The sequence below is a fragment of the Anomaloglossus baeobatrachus genome, chromosome 11 (assembly GCF_048569485.1).
Source record: "Anomaloglossus baeobatrachus isolate aAnoBae1 chromosome 11, aAnoBae1.hap1, whole genome shotgun sequence".
Lineage (NCBI taxonomy): Eukaryota > Metazoa > Chordata > Amphibia > Anura > Aromobatidae > Anomaloglossus > Anomaloglossus baeobatrachus.
The window spans coordinates 11,507,024-11,522,023 of record NC_134363.1 but is presented as its reverse complement, the minus strand read 5'-3'; the positions used below and the strand labels follow the sequence as shown (position 1 = coordinate 11,522,023).

The 15,000-nt window shown below is 46.3% G+C and overlaps 1 protein-coding gene and 1 long non-coding RNA gene across 3 annotated transcripts in view; one reads left to right on the top strand and one right to left on the bottom strand.

The window, feature by feature from the left end:
- The window catches only part of LOC142257012 (uncharacterized), a 61,219-nt gene that overhangs the window by 33,604 nt on the left and 12,615 nt on the right, over positions 1 to 15,000 (top strand). Inside the window, exon 2 of the long non-coding RNA XR_012727588.1 lies at positions 10,826 to 10,866. This is a non-coding gene — a long non-coding RNA (uncharacterized LOC142257012). The remainder of the gene's footprint in view (positions 1 to 10,825; positions 10,867 to 15,000) is intronic.
- Positions 1 to 15,000, bottom strand: part of LOC142257011 (uncharacterized) — a 45,182-nt gene that overhangs the window by 18,137 nt on the left and 12,045 nt on the right. For both annotated transcript variants that reach the window (XM_075329058.1, XM_075329059.1), the window contains exons 2-8: positions 10,810 to 10,863; positions 6,079 to 6,129; positions 5,592 to 5,809; positions 4,720 to 4,773; positions 4,305 to 4,358; positions 1,176 to 1,424; positions 886 to 966 (exon numbers count right to left, since the gene is read on the bottom strand). In XM_075329058.1, the coding sequence (XP_075185173.1) occupies positions 886 to 966; positions 1,176 to 1,424; positions 4,305 to 4,358; positions 4,720 to 4,773; positions 5,592 to 5,809; positions 6,079 to 6,129; positions 10,810 to 10,850 (748 nt within the window). In that variant the 5' untranslated portion in view covers positions 10,851 to 10,863. The remainder of the gene's footprint in view (positions 1 to 885; positions 967 to 1,175; positions 1,425 to 4,304; positions 4,359 to 4,719; positions 4,774 to 5,591; positions 5,810 to 6,078; positions 6,130 to 10,809; positions 10,864 to 15,000) is intronic.

Sequence of the window (15,000 nt, the reverse complement as noted above, 5' to 3'; positions counted from 1 at the left end):
ATGAGAACAAGGATGGGCACATTACTACAGGATGGGGACCAGGATGGGCACATTACTACAGGATGAGGACAAGGATGGGCACATTACTACAGGATGAGGACAAGGATGGGCACAAGGATGGGCACATTACTACAGGATGAGGACAAGGATGGGCACAAGGATGGGCACATTTCTACAGGATGAGAACCAGGATGGTCACATTACTACAGGATGGAGACAAGGATGGGCATATTACTACAGGATGAGGCACCTTAATACAGCACAGGGACAAGGATGGGCACATTAATGGATGATGGAAATAAGGATGAGCACATCACTACAAGAGGACAAGCATGGGCACATTACTACAGAATGGGGAGCAGGATGGTGCACATTGCTACATAAAGATAAACAAGATGAGGCACATTACTACAATATCTTGGCCAAAATGACTATATGGTGCTAATTGTAAAAATGTGTTATTTAGAAAAAGGAATAAAATGTAAAAAATAAAATAAAATTAAAAAAAGCATGTTTTATTTTATATTTATTCAAAAAAGTGCACGTTTCTTATAATAAACAATTGAAATTTTTTCAAAAATAGTGATCCAAAGGTGTATAGAAAAAATATGGTACCAAGAAAAATGTCAGTTTGTCTTGAAAAGAATGCAGCCCCCCAAATTAATTTTTTTTTATGCGCGATCCATACATGCAGCCAAGTTTGAGACCCATGGACTACAGGAGAACATTACATAGAGGTATCAACAGAACCCTTCATCCCAAGGCTCCTTGGTTGTCCTCACAGACAGATCTTCCCCCCGATTAATGATGACATATGCAACTAATATGTCACCACTTACTATGATAGGAGGAGATAAGATTGTAGCAAATCTATAGAGATCTCACCTTTCAGATCATCTTGAGGGCTCGATTCTACGGATCTCTTCTTGTGGAGATTCTGACTCTTCTTCATGATGCAGTTACCACCTGTGGCGAAAAAAAATCTATGTTTCTTAAAAGTAATTAGGTAAAAAAATGGGTATATTTTTGGCAGATTTTACACCAAAAATCTAGAAAATCCCGTGTATTACCCTTTTTACTTATTACCCTTTTTACTTGCTATCAGGTGTTCTCAGAAATGCTGACACATTAACAAAACATAAATTTTTATGTTCCCCCAACATCATTTTTATTACCTTCAGAAGTCATCCTTACGAAGGTCAAGACTTCATTTCCTTTTCTAGGTTCTCCCCAAATCTTAATATCGGCTGCATTGCTACAAGTAATGTCCAGGAAAGATGCTTCTTCAAAACAAGCGGAGCAGGAGTCGGAGATGTGGACTCTTTCTGGGCAGAATGTTGGTTCTTGGAAAGTGACCATGTGATTGTTATGGCTGACAGTAAAGGGAAAATCTGGCACCGGAACCGACAGGATACAAATGATCACTGATGGGGGAAAGAAACCAAGCAAATATATTAGTTATACAAAAGAATTGTTATCCATTGTTGTATTAAACATGAGAAATTCTGAAATAGCACAAGATGGAAACAGAAGAGGCGTCCTTCATTGGAGATGAAAGAAGAACTGCAAAAGGGAAGAGAAGAAAGCTGCTGAGAAGGAAGAAAGCTGCTGGAGAGGAAGAAAGCTGCTGGAGAGGAAGGAAGCTGCTAGAGAAGAAGAATGCTGCTGGAGAGGAAGAAAGCTGCTAGAGAGGAAGAAATCTGCTGGAAAGGAAGAAAGCTTCTGGAGAGGAAGGAAGCTGCTAGAGAGGAAGAAAGCTGCTGGAGAGAAAGGAAGCTGCTGGAAAGGAAGAAACCTGCTGGAGAGGAAAGAAGCTGCGGGAGAGGAAGAAGCTACTGGAGAGGAAGAAAGCTGCTGGAGAGGAAGGAAGCTGCTAGAGAGGAAGAAAACTGCTGGAGAGGAACAAAGCTGCTAGAGAGGAAGAAAGCTGCTGGAAAGGAAGAAAGCTTCTGGAGAGGAAGAAATCTGCTGGAGAGGAAGAAATCTGCTGGAGAGGAAGAAAGCTGCTGGAGAGGAAGAAAGCTGCTGGAAAGGAAGAACGCTTCTGGAGAGGAAGAAAGCTGCTGGAAAGGAAGAAAGCTTCTGGAGAGGAAGAAATCTGCTGGAATGTAAGGAAGCTGCTGGAGAGGAAGCAAGCTGCTGGAAAGAAAGAAAGCTGCTGGAAAGGAAGAAAGCTGCTAGAGAGGAAGAAATCTGCTGGAAAGGAAGAAAGCTTCTGGAGAGGAAGGAAGCTGCTAGAGAGGAAGAAAGCTGCTGGAGAGAAAGGAAGCTGCTGGAAAGGAAGAAACCTGCTGGAGAGGAAAGAAGCTGCGGGAGAGGAAGAAGCTACTGGAGAGGAAGAAAGCTGCTGGAGAGGAAGGAAGCTGCTAGAGAGGAAGAAAACTGCTGGAGAGGAACAAAGCTGCTAGAGAGGAAGAAAGCTGCTGGAAAGGAAGAAAGCTTCTGGAGAGGAAGAAATCTGCTGGAGAGGAAGAAATCTGCTGGAGAGGAAGAAAGCTGCTGGAGAGGAAGAAAGCTGCTAGAGAGGAAGAAAGCTGCTGGAAAGGAAGAAAGCTGCTGGAAAGGAAGAACGCTTCTGGAGAGGAAGAAAGCTGCTGGAAAGGAAGAAAGCTTCTGGAGAGGAAGAAATCTGCTGGAATGCAAGAAAGCTGCTGGAGAGGAAGCAAGCTGCTGGAAAGAAAGAAAGCTGCTGGAAAGGAAGAAGGCTGCTGGAGAGAAAGAAAACTGCTGGGGAGGAAGAAAGCTGCTGGAAAGGAAGAAGGCTACTGGAGAAGAAGAAAGCTGCTGGAGAGGAAGAAAGCTGCTGGGGAGGAAGAAAGCTGCAATAGAGGAAAAAAGCTGCCGGAGAGAAAGAAAGCTGCTGGAGAGGAAGAAAGCTGCTGGAGAGGAAGAAAGCTGCTGGAGAAGAAGAAAGCTGCTGGAGAAGAAGAAAGCTGCTGGAGAAGAAGAAAGCTGCTGGAGAAGAAGAAAGCTGCTGGAGAAGAAGAAAGCTGCCAGAGAGGAAGAAAGCTGCTGGAAAGGAAGGAAGCTGCTGGAAAGGAGGGAAGCTGCTGGAGAGGAAGAAATCTGCTGGAGAGGGAAAAAGCTGCTGGAAAGAAAGAAAGCAGCTGGAGAGGAAGAAAGCTGCTGGAGAGGAAGAAATCTGCTGGAAAGGAAGAGAGGTGTTGGAGAGGAAGAAAGCTTCTGGAAAGGAAGAAAGCTGCTGTAAAGGAAGAGGGCTGCTGGAAAGGAAGAAGGCTGCTGGAAAGGAAGAAAGCTGCTGGAGAGGAATGAAGCTGCTGGAAAAAAGAAAGCTGCTGGAAAGGAAGAAAGCTACTGGTAAGGAAGAAAACTGCCGGAGAGGAAGAAAGTTGCTGAAGATAGTTAGCTGGAAGATGAGCTAATGCAGGAGACAACATTTTCAAATTAGTATTCCGAGCTCAGTCTGCAGTTTAAGAGCCTGTTTAGTGGATCTATTTATCTAGTACTAGTCCTAATTGATATATAAAAGGTGTCCTAGTCTAAAGGTGCCAGGAATATAGCAGAGAAAATATGTACAGATGTCACAATGTGACTGTAAGAAAGCAAGGGGCAGAGGCTCTTATGCTGTCCCTCACACTAGGGGTCCCTAGGTTATCCCTAACCTCATAGTTACCCCTAATGGTTGAGAGTCCCGTGCCTGGTAAGCTCCTAACCAGAACTGATCTTATTCCTCCCTCTCACCAGGGAAGGAAGGGGCAAGAGGGATGGAAACATGGATAAAGACAGACAGGGAAAAACCAAAACTCTGACACACTGCAACCAAGAATGAGAGACTCAGTAGAAAAGCAAGAGGAGGAAGGTAGCAATAAAAATAAAACAAGAGTTAACCCACAAAGGCACAAAGCAACGAGTACCACAATCATAAGATAGTCTGATCACAACACCTCACCAGACCAGCTAAGATAAACTATAGCTGGCACTAATATATGTGCACAGCCAGCATATATAGGAGGGGAGCAGTTGTGATTGGCTCCCCCAGAGCATGTGATCAAAGATGACTCACAAGCAGACTAGCACAGAGTAATTGTTGCTAGCCTGCCTATGAACTAGCAATCTGTTGGTCGAAGCCTGAGTCTGCCAGTGCTGATCATAGACATCAGAGAAGTTAACAGGCGGTGTGCCAGAATCTGTAGTCTGAACAGAACCCGCTGCCGCCATGACAGGCGCCGAAGTTAGTAAAGACCTCCGTGTGAGTTTAGTAAAGAAGTGGTCATCATGATTGATTATGAGAGTGATAGAAAGAGCAAAGCGAACAGGAAAGAGACCCTAAAACATCTACTTACCAGACTGCGCCAGCTGGAAAGAAAGAATGGAGCACAGGGCAATGAGGAGAAGGCCTGGAAATAAGGAACACTGATTAGCAACCATAGCCGGCACTGACTGCATCCTCATCCTGAGCTGAAGTCATCAAAGACTATATAAACTGTACGATGTGTCAATGGCTGACACCAGAAACTGGAGGTTCAGTGATGGCACAGACAGGATACCGGGGACAGTGCCATTATTGTATGGTGCAGCCACAACCAGTCCTGCACCTGTGGTGCCATGGGGAGGGGGTGACAGGGAGACCCTCTGCCTTCACCCGGACCTTTAGGGTCAGGTCAACTAACCGGCTCCGGTTCTACATGAAGGAAATCCCGGCTACCCATTAAACTCTGACGAATGGTGACCAGAGACTGAATTTCTTCCATGACTTACGGTTTCCGACGGCCTTTTTCGGTAACTTCAGATGAAATTTTCCAGACAGAATTCCTAAACAAAAGAAAAAGATCAATTAGGTGGAGAAGAGAATCGGTGATAAGCGGCGCAGATATCCATGCCATATACAATGATGACCAATATCTCACATCAATGACCGTCAAACACGGGGGGGGGGGGGGGTGCAGAAAAGCAAATTATTTCATAGACATTAAAGGGCTTGTCCACCACATGACATGTTCTACAATTCCATGTAAATATTTAAAACAAGAACTTCTTTAAATACCTTCTGTTGTCATTTCAGCCTCTGGGGGGCACTATCCCTTTGCTCTCAGTGCGGATTGTGTGCACTGGATGCCAGCAATGCTCATATCCTGTGATGTCACATCAACTTCCGGGCTCTGGAAGTTAACGTTGCATCACAAACATGTGACCCGGTCTCACCGGGACTGCGGATACGTCACCCTGATTGACAGCGTTGTGGGCAGGGATTCACCGCACATCACAACCCAGCAAACAGTGTGTGCAGGGAGCAGAGAGCGGGTGTAGAGTGGAGTCTATTGGATGTGACAATCGCAGATGGCTGCAGGCTGCTATTTTTAGGTTGGGGGTGCCCAATAACCATGGTTCTCCCCAGCCTGAAAATACCAGCCCCCAGCTGTCTGCTTTATCATATCTGGGTATCAAAATTGGGGGGTATAGCACACCTTTTTCTAAAAATTATTTATTTAAATAATTAAAAAAGAAAAAAAGCCGCTGGCGGTAGTGAGCGCTGCTGTCTATCTTCCTCCAGATTTGAGCAATTTATCCCTCGTCCTCGTCACTCGGGTCTCATCTACTATGACTTCCACCAATGATTAGATTGTATCTACCTGGTTTTGCCCGCGGACCCTTGACGAGCAGCACCGCCTTTATCTTTTTGCTCTTCCTTTTCCTCTGCCTCTTCTTCTTCACCTTCTTTTGGACTGGCACCAGACCGGGGAGCTCGGGCTCTGCGGATATTTCCGGGGGTGCTAGAAGCTCCTTCTCAGGAGGCGGCTCCGTGTAACAAGGTTGTGGAAAGACCTTTGTGGTTTTATCTGTGCAAAAACTACAAAAAATGGAAACACAAAGCTGATTCAGGAGGCGCTGAGCAATGACCACGTCTAGTTCTGACCCGAGTGCTCCGGACAAGTGTCCAGAACCCAATCTGAGTATATGCACCATTCATGGCTTCTTGTTTTGTGTCTGGAAACACTTTGCCCCCTGAACCCACCTTCCTATATCATGTATCAATCTGGAAAAATATCTACAACTAGATCCAGTCTAGAACTTATCCCATAATGGAGGCTGCTCTATATATTGTGGTGATCCCCTTACCCCTCATTGGCAGGAGTCTCATTGACCGTCACGATGATTTCTGCAGGACTCCTGTGGAAAAAAACAACCAATAAACCTGAGTATATAGTATATAGTATATAGTGACAACCATCGCTTCTTACATTTCTTATACTATAATGATATGTATCACATACAATAGTCACAGCCCTCCCCAATACAAAGCCAGCCATACTACATAGAACACGTCTCCCCCAGAATCCAATGGTGTAAGCTTTACACAGTTTCATCCGATGATCGACATTGTGCTTGGTGATGTACGGCTCGGCATTGTGCTTGGTGATGTATGGCTCGGCATTGTGCTGGTGATGTATGGCTCAGCATTGTGCTTGGTGATGTACGGCTTGGCATTGTGTTTGGTGATGTATGGCTCAGCATTGTGCTTGGTGATGTATGGCTCAGCATTGTGCTTGGTGATGTACGGCTCAGCATTGTGCTTGGTGATGTATGGCTCAGCATTGTGCTTGGTGATGTATGGCTCGGCATTGTGCTTGGTGATGTACGGCTCAGCATTGTGCTTGGTGATGTATGGCTCAGCATTGTGCTTGGTGATGTATGGCTCAGCATTGTGCTTGGTGATGTATGGCTCGGCATTGTGCTTGGTGATGTATGGCTCGGTATTGTGATTGGTGATGTATGGCTCAGCATTGTGCTTGGTGATGTATGGCTCAGCATTGTGCTTGGTGATGTATGGCTCAGCATTGTGCTTGGTGATGTATGGCTCAGCATTGTGCTTGGTGATGTACGGCTCAGCATTGTGCTTGGTGATGTGTGGCTCAGCATTGTGCTTGGTGATGTATGGCTCAGCATTGTGCTTGGTAATGTATGGCTCGGTATTGTGCTTGGTGATGTACGGCTCAGCATTGTGCTTGGTGATGTACGGCTCGGCATTGTGCTTGGTGATGTATGGCTCGGTATTGTGCTTGGTGATGTACGGCTCAGCATTGTGTTTGGTGATGTACGGCTCAGCATTGTGCTTGGTGATGTATGGCTCAGCATTGTGCTTGGTGATGTACGGCTCGGCATTGTGCTTGGTGATGTACGGCTCAGCATTGTGCTTGGTGATGTATGGCTTGGCATTGTGCTTGGTGATGTACGGCTCAGCATTGTGCTTGGTGATGTACGGCTCGGCATTGTGCTTGGTGATGTATGGCTCGGTATTGTGCTTGGTGATGTACGGCTCGGCATTGTGCTTGGTCATGTACGGCTCGGCATTGTGCTTGGTGATGTACGGCTCGGCATTGTGCTTGGTGATGTACGGCTCGGTATTGTGCTTGGTGATGTACGGCTCGGCATTGTGCTTGGTGATGTACGGCTCAGCATTGTGCTTGGTGATGTATGGCTCGGCATTGTGCTTGGTGATGTACGGCTCAGCATTGTGCTTGGTGATGTACGGCTCGGCATTGTGCTTGGTGATGTACGGCTCAGCATTGTGCTTGGTGATGTACGGCTCAGCATTGTGCTTGGTGATTATACAGTTCAGCATTGTGCTTGGTGATGTATGGCTCAGCATTGTGCTTGGTGATGTATGGCTCGGCATTGTGCTTGGTGATGTACGGCTCAGCATTGTGCTTGGTGATGTACGGCTCGGCATTGTGCTTGGTGATGTACGGCTCAGCATTGTGCTTGGTGATGTACGGCTCAGCATTGTGCTTGGTGATGTATGGCTCAGCATTGTGCTTGGTGATGTATGGCTCGGCATTGTGCTTGGTGATGTATGGCTCGGCATTGTGCTTGGTGATGTACGGCTCGGCATTGTGCTTGGTGATGTATGGCTCGGCATTGTGCTTGGTGATGTATGGCTCAGCATTGTGCTTGGTGATGTACGGCTCGGCATTGTGCTTGGTGATGTACGGCTCGGCATTGTGCTTGGTGATGTATGGCTCAGCATTGTGCTTGGTGATGTACGGCTCAGCATTGTGCTTGGTGATGTATGGCTCAGCATTGTGCTTGGTGATGTATGGCTCGGTATTGTGCTTGGTGATGTACGGCTCAGCATTGTGTTTGGTGATGTACGGCTCAGCATTGTGCTTGGTGATGTACGGCTCGGCATTGTGCTTGGTGATGTACGGCTCGATATTGTGCTTGGTGATGTACGGCTCGGCATTGTGCTTGGTCATGTACGGCTCGGCATTGTGCTTGGTGATGTATGGCTCGGTATTGTGCTTGGTGATGTACGGCTCAGCATTGTGTTTGGTGATGTACGGCTCAGCATTGTGCTTGGTGATGTATGGCTCGGCATTGTGCTTGGTGATGTATGGCTTGGCATTGTGCTTGGTGATGTGTGGCTCAGCATTGTGCTTGGTGATGTACGGCTCGGCATTGTGCTTGGTGATGTATGGCTCGGTATTGTGCTTGGTGATGTACGGCTCGGCATTGTGCTTGGTCATGTACGGCTCGGCATTGTGCTTGGTGATGTACGGCTCGGCATTGTGCTTGGTGATGTACGGCTCAGCATTGTGCTTGGTGATGTACGGCTCGGTATTGTGCTTGGTGGTGTACGGCTCGGTATTGTGCTTGGTGATGTACGGCTCAGCATTGTGCTTGGTGATGTATGGCTCGGCATTGTGCTTGGTGATGTACGGCTCAGCATTGTGCTTGGTGATGTACGGCTCGGCATTGTGCTTGGTGATGTACGGCTCAGCATTGTGCTTGGTGATGTACGGCTCAGCATTGTGCTTGGTGATTATACAGTTCAGCATTGTGCTTGGTGATGTATGGCTCAGCATTGTGCTTGGTGATGTACGGCTCAGCATTGTGCTTGGTGATGTACGGCTCGGCATTGTGCTTGGTGATGTACGGCTCAGCATTGTGCTTGGTGATGTACGGCTCAGCATTGTGCTTGGTGATTATACAGTTCAGCATTGTGCTTGGTGATGTATGGCTCGGCATTGTGCTTGGTGATGTATGGCTCAGCATTGTGCTTGGTGATGTATGGCTCAGCATTGTGCTTGGTGATGTACGGCTCAGCATTGTGTTTGGTGATGTACGGCTCAGCATTGTGCTTGGTGATGTACGGCTCAGCATTGTGCTTGGTGATGTATGGCTCGGCATTGTGCTTGGTGATGTATGGCTCGGCATTGTGCTTGGTGATGTACGGCTCGGCATTGTGCTTGGTGATGTACGGCTCGGCATTGTGCTTGGTGATTTATGGCTCAGCATTGTGCTTGGTGATGTACGGCTCAGCATTGTGCTTGGTGATGTATGGCTCGGCATTGTGCTTGGTGATGTACGGCTCAGCATTGTGCTTGGTGATGTATGGCTCAGCATTGTGCTTGGTGATGTACGGCTCTGCATTGTGCTTGGTGATGTATGGCTCAGCATTGTGCTTGGTGATGTACGGCTCGGCATTGTGCTTGGTGATGTATGGCTCAGCATTGTGCTTGGTGATGTACGGCTCGGCATTGTGCTTGGTGATGTATGGCTCAGCATTGTGCTTGGTGATGTATGGCTCGGCATTGTGCTTGGTGATGTACGGCTCGGCATTGTGCTTGGTGATGTACGGCTCGGCATTGTGCTTGGTGATGTATGGCTCAGCATTGTGCTTGGTGATGTATGGCTCAGCATTGTGCTTGGTGATGTATGGCTCGGCATTGTGCTGGTGATGTATGGCTCAGCATTGTGCTTGGTGATGTATGGCTCAGCATTGTGCTTGGTGATGTATGGCTCGGCATTGTGCTTGGTGATGTATGGCTCAGCATTGTGCTTGGTGATGTACGGCTCGGCATTGTGCTTGGTGATGTATGGCTCAGCATTGTGCTTGGTGATGTATGGCTCAGCATTGTGCTTGGTGATGTATGGCTCGGCATTGTGCTTGGTGATGTACGGCTCAGCATTGTGCTTGGTGATGTACGGCTCAGCATTGTGCTTGGTGATGTACGGTTCGGCATTGTGCTTGGTGATGTATGGCTCAGCATTGTGCTTGGTGATGTACGGCTCGGCATTGTGCTTGGTGATGTACGGCTCGGCATTGTGCTTGGTGATGTACGGCTCAGCATTGTGCTTGGTGATGTACGGTTCGGCATTGTGCTTGGTGATGTATGGCTCGGCATTGTGCTTGGTGATGTACGGCTCGGTATTGTGCTTGGTGATGTATGCCTCGGCATTGTGCTTGGTGATGTACGCCTGCAGCTGCTCGGCCATGAAGCCCCCGGTGGGTGCACTGTTTGTGCTGATGTTAGCAGAGGAGGTCTGGACTCTGCAGTTATGGGGTCAGGACAGCGGTGTGGACTTTTCTGTTCTCTCCTCCTCAGCACTCGGCCAACCGCTCTGTAACATTACGGGGTCTCCATTTTGTGGCTGAGTTGCTGCGGCTCCTTCCACTACTCAATAATATCACTCACTGCTGATGGGGAATATTGAGGAGGAGAAATGTCAGGAATGGACTTGTTGCCCCGGTAGTTCCTATCACAGGATGCGCTGATATCAGTGAGTTCCGCACCACCGGCCGCTCTGTCACATGGGAGTAATGGCAGACAGCATGGTGGGGGCGGAGGTTATACATGGGGAGTGATGGCTGGAGGTTATACACTGGGGCGAGGGGCTGGCGGTTATATACCGAGTGCAATGGGGCCACATCTTATACATTATACACCGATGGGGCTGAAGGAGTCACCTGCGCTCAATCATTAAGACTTGTGTATATACTTTTCTCCTTATAGTGTAGGTCTCGGTCTTATAGTGGGACCTTAGCGTTCATGTCTGATCACTTACTCTTTTTCCTTGGCAGGAGAATCATCAGCAATTATCGCCATGTCTGCAGAATATCTGGTGAGAAAACACAATAAAATGACTTTTCTCATCATCTGAATTGTAGATGTGCCCAGTAATCAGTACACACATCAATCTCCAGCCTTTAACATCATTTTATTACATGGATTTAAAGTAAAATGATAAAAATTACATCACTTCCTGCTGCCGCCACTAGATGGAGCTTGTCAGCTTAGTAATTATAGGTGGGTGTGTCCTAATAGAGCATAGCTGCAGTGTAAAGCATCACAAAAACAATATCACTTCCTGCTGCCGCCACTAGATGGAGCTTGGGAGCTTAGTAATTATAGGTGGATGTGTCCTAATAGAGCATAGCTGCAGTGTAAAGCATCACAAAAACAATATCACTTCCTGCTGCTGCCACTAGATGGAGCTTGGGAGCTTAGTAATTATAGGTGGGTGTGTCCTAATAGAGCATAGCTGCAGTGTAAAGCATCACAAAAACAATATCACTTCCTGTTGCTGCCACTAGATGGAGCTTGTCAGCTTAGTAATTATAGGTGGGTGTGTTCTAATAGAGCACAGCTGCAGTGTAAAGCATCACAAAAATAATATCACTTCCTGCTGCCGCCTCTAGATGGAGCTTGGGAGCTTAGTAATTATAGGTGGGTGTGTCCTAATAGAGCATAGCTGCAGTATAAAGCATCACAAAAACAATATCACTTCCTGCTGCTGCCACTAGATGGAGCTTGGGAGCTTAGTAATTATAGGTGGGTGTGTCCTAATAGAGCACAGCTGCAGTATAAAGCATCACAAAAACAATATCACTTCCTGCTGCTGCCACTAGATGGAGCTTGGGAGCTTAGTAATTATAGGTGGGTGTGTCCTAATAAAGCATAGCTGCAGTATAAAGCATCACAAAATTAATATCCCTTCCTGCTGCCGCCACTAGATGGAGCTTGGGAGCTTAGTAATTATAGGTGGGTGTGTCCTAATAGAGCATAGCTGCAGTATAAAGCATCACAAAAATAATATCCCTTACTGCTGCCGCCACTAGATGGAGCTTGGGAGCTTAGTAATTATAGGTGGGTGTGTCCTAATAGAGCACAGCTGCAGTGTAAAGCATCACAAAAACAATATCACTTCCTGCTGCTGCCACTAGATGGAGCTTGGGAGCTTAGTAATTATAGGTGGGTGTGTCCTAATAAAGCATAGCTGCAGTGTAAAGCATCACAAAAACAATATCACTTCCTGCTGCTGCCACTAGATGGAGCTTGGGAGCTTAGTAATTATAGGTGGGTGTGTCCTAATAGAGCACAGCTGCAGTGTAAAGCATCACAAAAACAATATCACTTCCTGCTGCTGCCACTAGATGGAGCTTGGGAGCTTAGTAATTATAGGTGGTTGTGTCCTAATAGAGCATAGCTGCAGTGTAAAGCATCACAAAAATAATATCCCTTCCTGCTGCCGCCACTAGATGGAGCTTGGGAGCTTAGTAATTATAGGTGGGTGTGTCCTAATAGAGCACAGCTGCAGTGTAAAGCATCACAAAAATAATATCACTTCCTGCTGCCGCCTCTAGATGGAGCTTAGTAATTATAGGTGGGTGTGTCCTAATAGAGCACAGCTGCAGTATAAAGCATCACAAAAATAATATCCCTTCCTGCTGCCGCCACTAGATGGAGCTTGGGAGCTTAGTGATTATAGGTGGGTGTGTCCTAATAGAGCACAGCTGCAGTTTAAAGCATCACAAAAATAATATCCCTTCCTGCTGCCGCCACCAGATGGAGCTTGAGAGCTTAGTAATTATAGGTGAGTGTGTCCTAATAGAGCACAGCTGCAGTTTAAAGCATCACAAAAATAATATCCCTTCCTGCTGCCGCCACTAGATGGAGCTTGGGAGCTTAGTAATTATAGGTGGGTGTGTCCTAATAGAGCACAGCTGCAGTTTAAAGCATCACAAAAATATCACTTGCTGCTGCCGCCACTAGATGGAGCTTGGGAGCTTAGTAATTATAGGTGGTTGTGTCCTAATAGAGCATAGCTGCAGTGTAAAGCATCACAAAAATAATATCCCTTCCTGATGCCGCCACTAGATGGAGCTTGGGAGCTTAGTAATTATAGGTGGGTATGTCCTAATAGAGCACAGCTGCAGTGTAAAGCATCACAAAAATAATATCCCTTCCTGATGCCGCCACTAGATGGAGCTTGGGAGCTTAGTAATTATAGGTGGGTGTGTCCTAATAGAGCATAGCTGCAGTGTAAAGCATCACAAAAATATCACTTCCTGCTGCTGCCACTAGATGGAGCTTAGTAATTATAGGTGGGTGTGTCCTAATAGAGCACAGCTGCAGTATAAAGCATCACAAAAATATCACTTCCTGCTGCTGCCACTAGATGGAGCTTAGTAATTATAGGTGGGTGTGTCCTAATAGAGCACAGCTGCAGTGTAAAGCATCACAAAAATATCACTTCCTGCTGCTGCCACTAGATGGAGCTTAGTAATTATAGGTGGGTGTGTCCTAATAGAGCACAGCTGCAGTTTAAAGCATCACAAAAATAATATCCCTTCCTGCTGCCGCCACTAGATGGAGCTTGGGAGCTTAGTAATTATAGGTGGGTGTGTCCTAATACAGCACAGCTGCAGTTTAAAGCATCACAAAAATAATATCCCTTCCTGCTGCCGCCACTAGATGGAGCTTGGGAGCTTAGTAATTATAGGTGGGTGTGTCCTAATAGAGCACAGCTGCAGTGTAAAGCATCACAAAAATAATATCATTTAATGCTGCCGCCACTAGATGGAGCTTGGGAGCTTAGTAATTATAGGTGGGTGTGTCCTAATAGAGCATAGCTACAGTATAAAGCATCACAAAAATAATATTTCCTGCTGCCGCCACTAGATGGAGCTTGGGAGCTTAGTAATTATAGGTGGGTGTGTCCTAATAGAGCATAGCTGCAGTGTAAAGCATCACAAAAATAATATCACTTCCTGCTGCCGCCACTAGATGGAGCTTTGGAGCTTAGTAATTATAGGTGGGTGTGTCCTAATAGAGCACAGCTGCAGTTTAAAGCATCACAAAAATAATATCCCTTCCTGCTGCCGCCACCAGATGGAGCTTGTGAGCTTAGTAATTATAGGTGGGTGTGTCCTAATAGAGCACAGCTGCAGTCTAAAGCATCACAAAAACAATATCACTTCCTGCTGCTGCCACTAGATGGAGCTTGGGAGCTTAGTAATTATAGGTGGGTGTGTCCTAATAAAGCATAGCTGCAGTATAAAGCATCACAAAAACAATATCACTTCCTGCTGCTGCCACTAGATGGAGCTTGGGAGCTTAGTAATTATAGGTGGGTGTGTCCTAATAGAGCACAGCTGCAGTGTAAAGCATCACAAAAATATCACTTCCTGCTGCTGCCACTAGATGGAGCTTGGGAGCTTAGTAATTATAGGTGGGTGTGTCCTAATAGAGCACAGCTGCAGTATAAAGCATTACAAAAATAATATCACTTCCTGCTGCCGCCACTAGATGGAGCTTGGGAGCTTAGTAATTATAGGTTGGTGTGTCCTAATAGAGCACAGCTGCAGTATAAAGCATTACAAAAATAATATCACTTCCTGCTGCCGCCACTAGATGGAGCTTGGGAGCTTAGTAATTATAGGTGGGTGTGTCCTAATAGAGCACAGCTGCAGTGTAAAGCATTACAAAGCTGCATCCTGGACACTTAATAAACATGTGCTGCGGACAAAGCACTGACCATTGGAGAAAGTAAACACTAAACATTAACCAGGATTTCACTATAGGAATTATAGACTGGCTTCTAATATGTGAAAGGAGGTGACTCATACTAATAGGTAGTAACAGAAGGAGGAAGCAGGAAAGTCCCTGACAGCCTGGCAGCACGGCAGCAGCGCTTCTCTAGGGCAAATGGCATTCTGGGGAGAAAAGTTTAGCATAATCTCTGTAGAGAACAAGCGTGCATCATCACCGAGTTCATAAATAATGGACCAAAAGATTAAAACCCGTAAACTTCACAAGTGCAAAAGTATTGGACCCCTTCCACTTGATCCTGTAGTGTTACTTTTTATAGGCCCCCATAACTTTAAAAGACTTTTCCAACGTAAAAAAAACTTTTCCCCCTTTAAAAACAAACACAGATACCACTCACGCCTCCGGATTCATCGCCTGCTCTCCG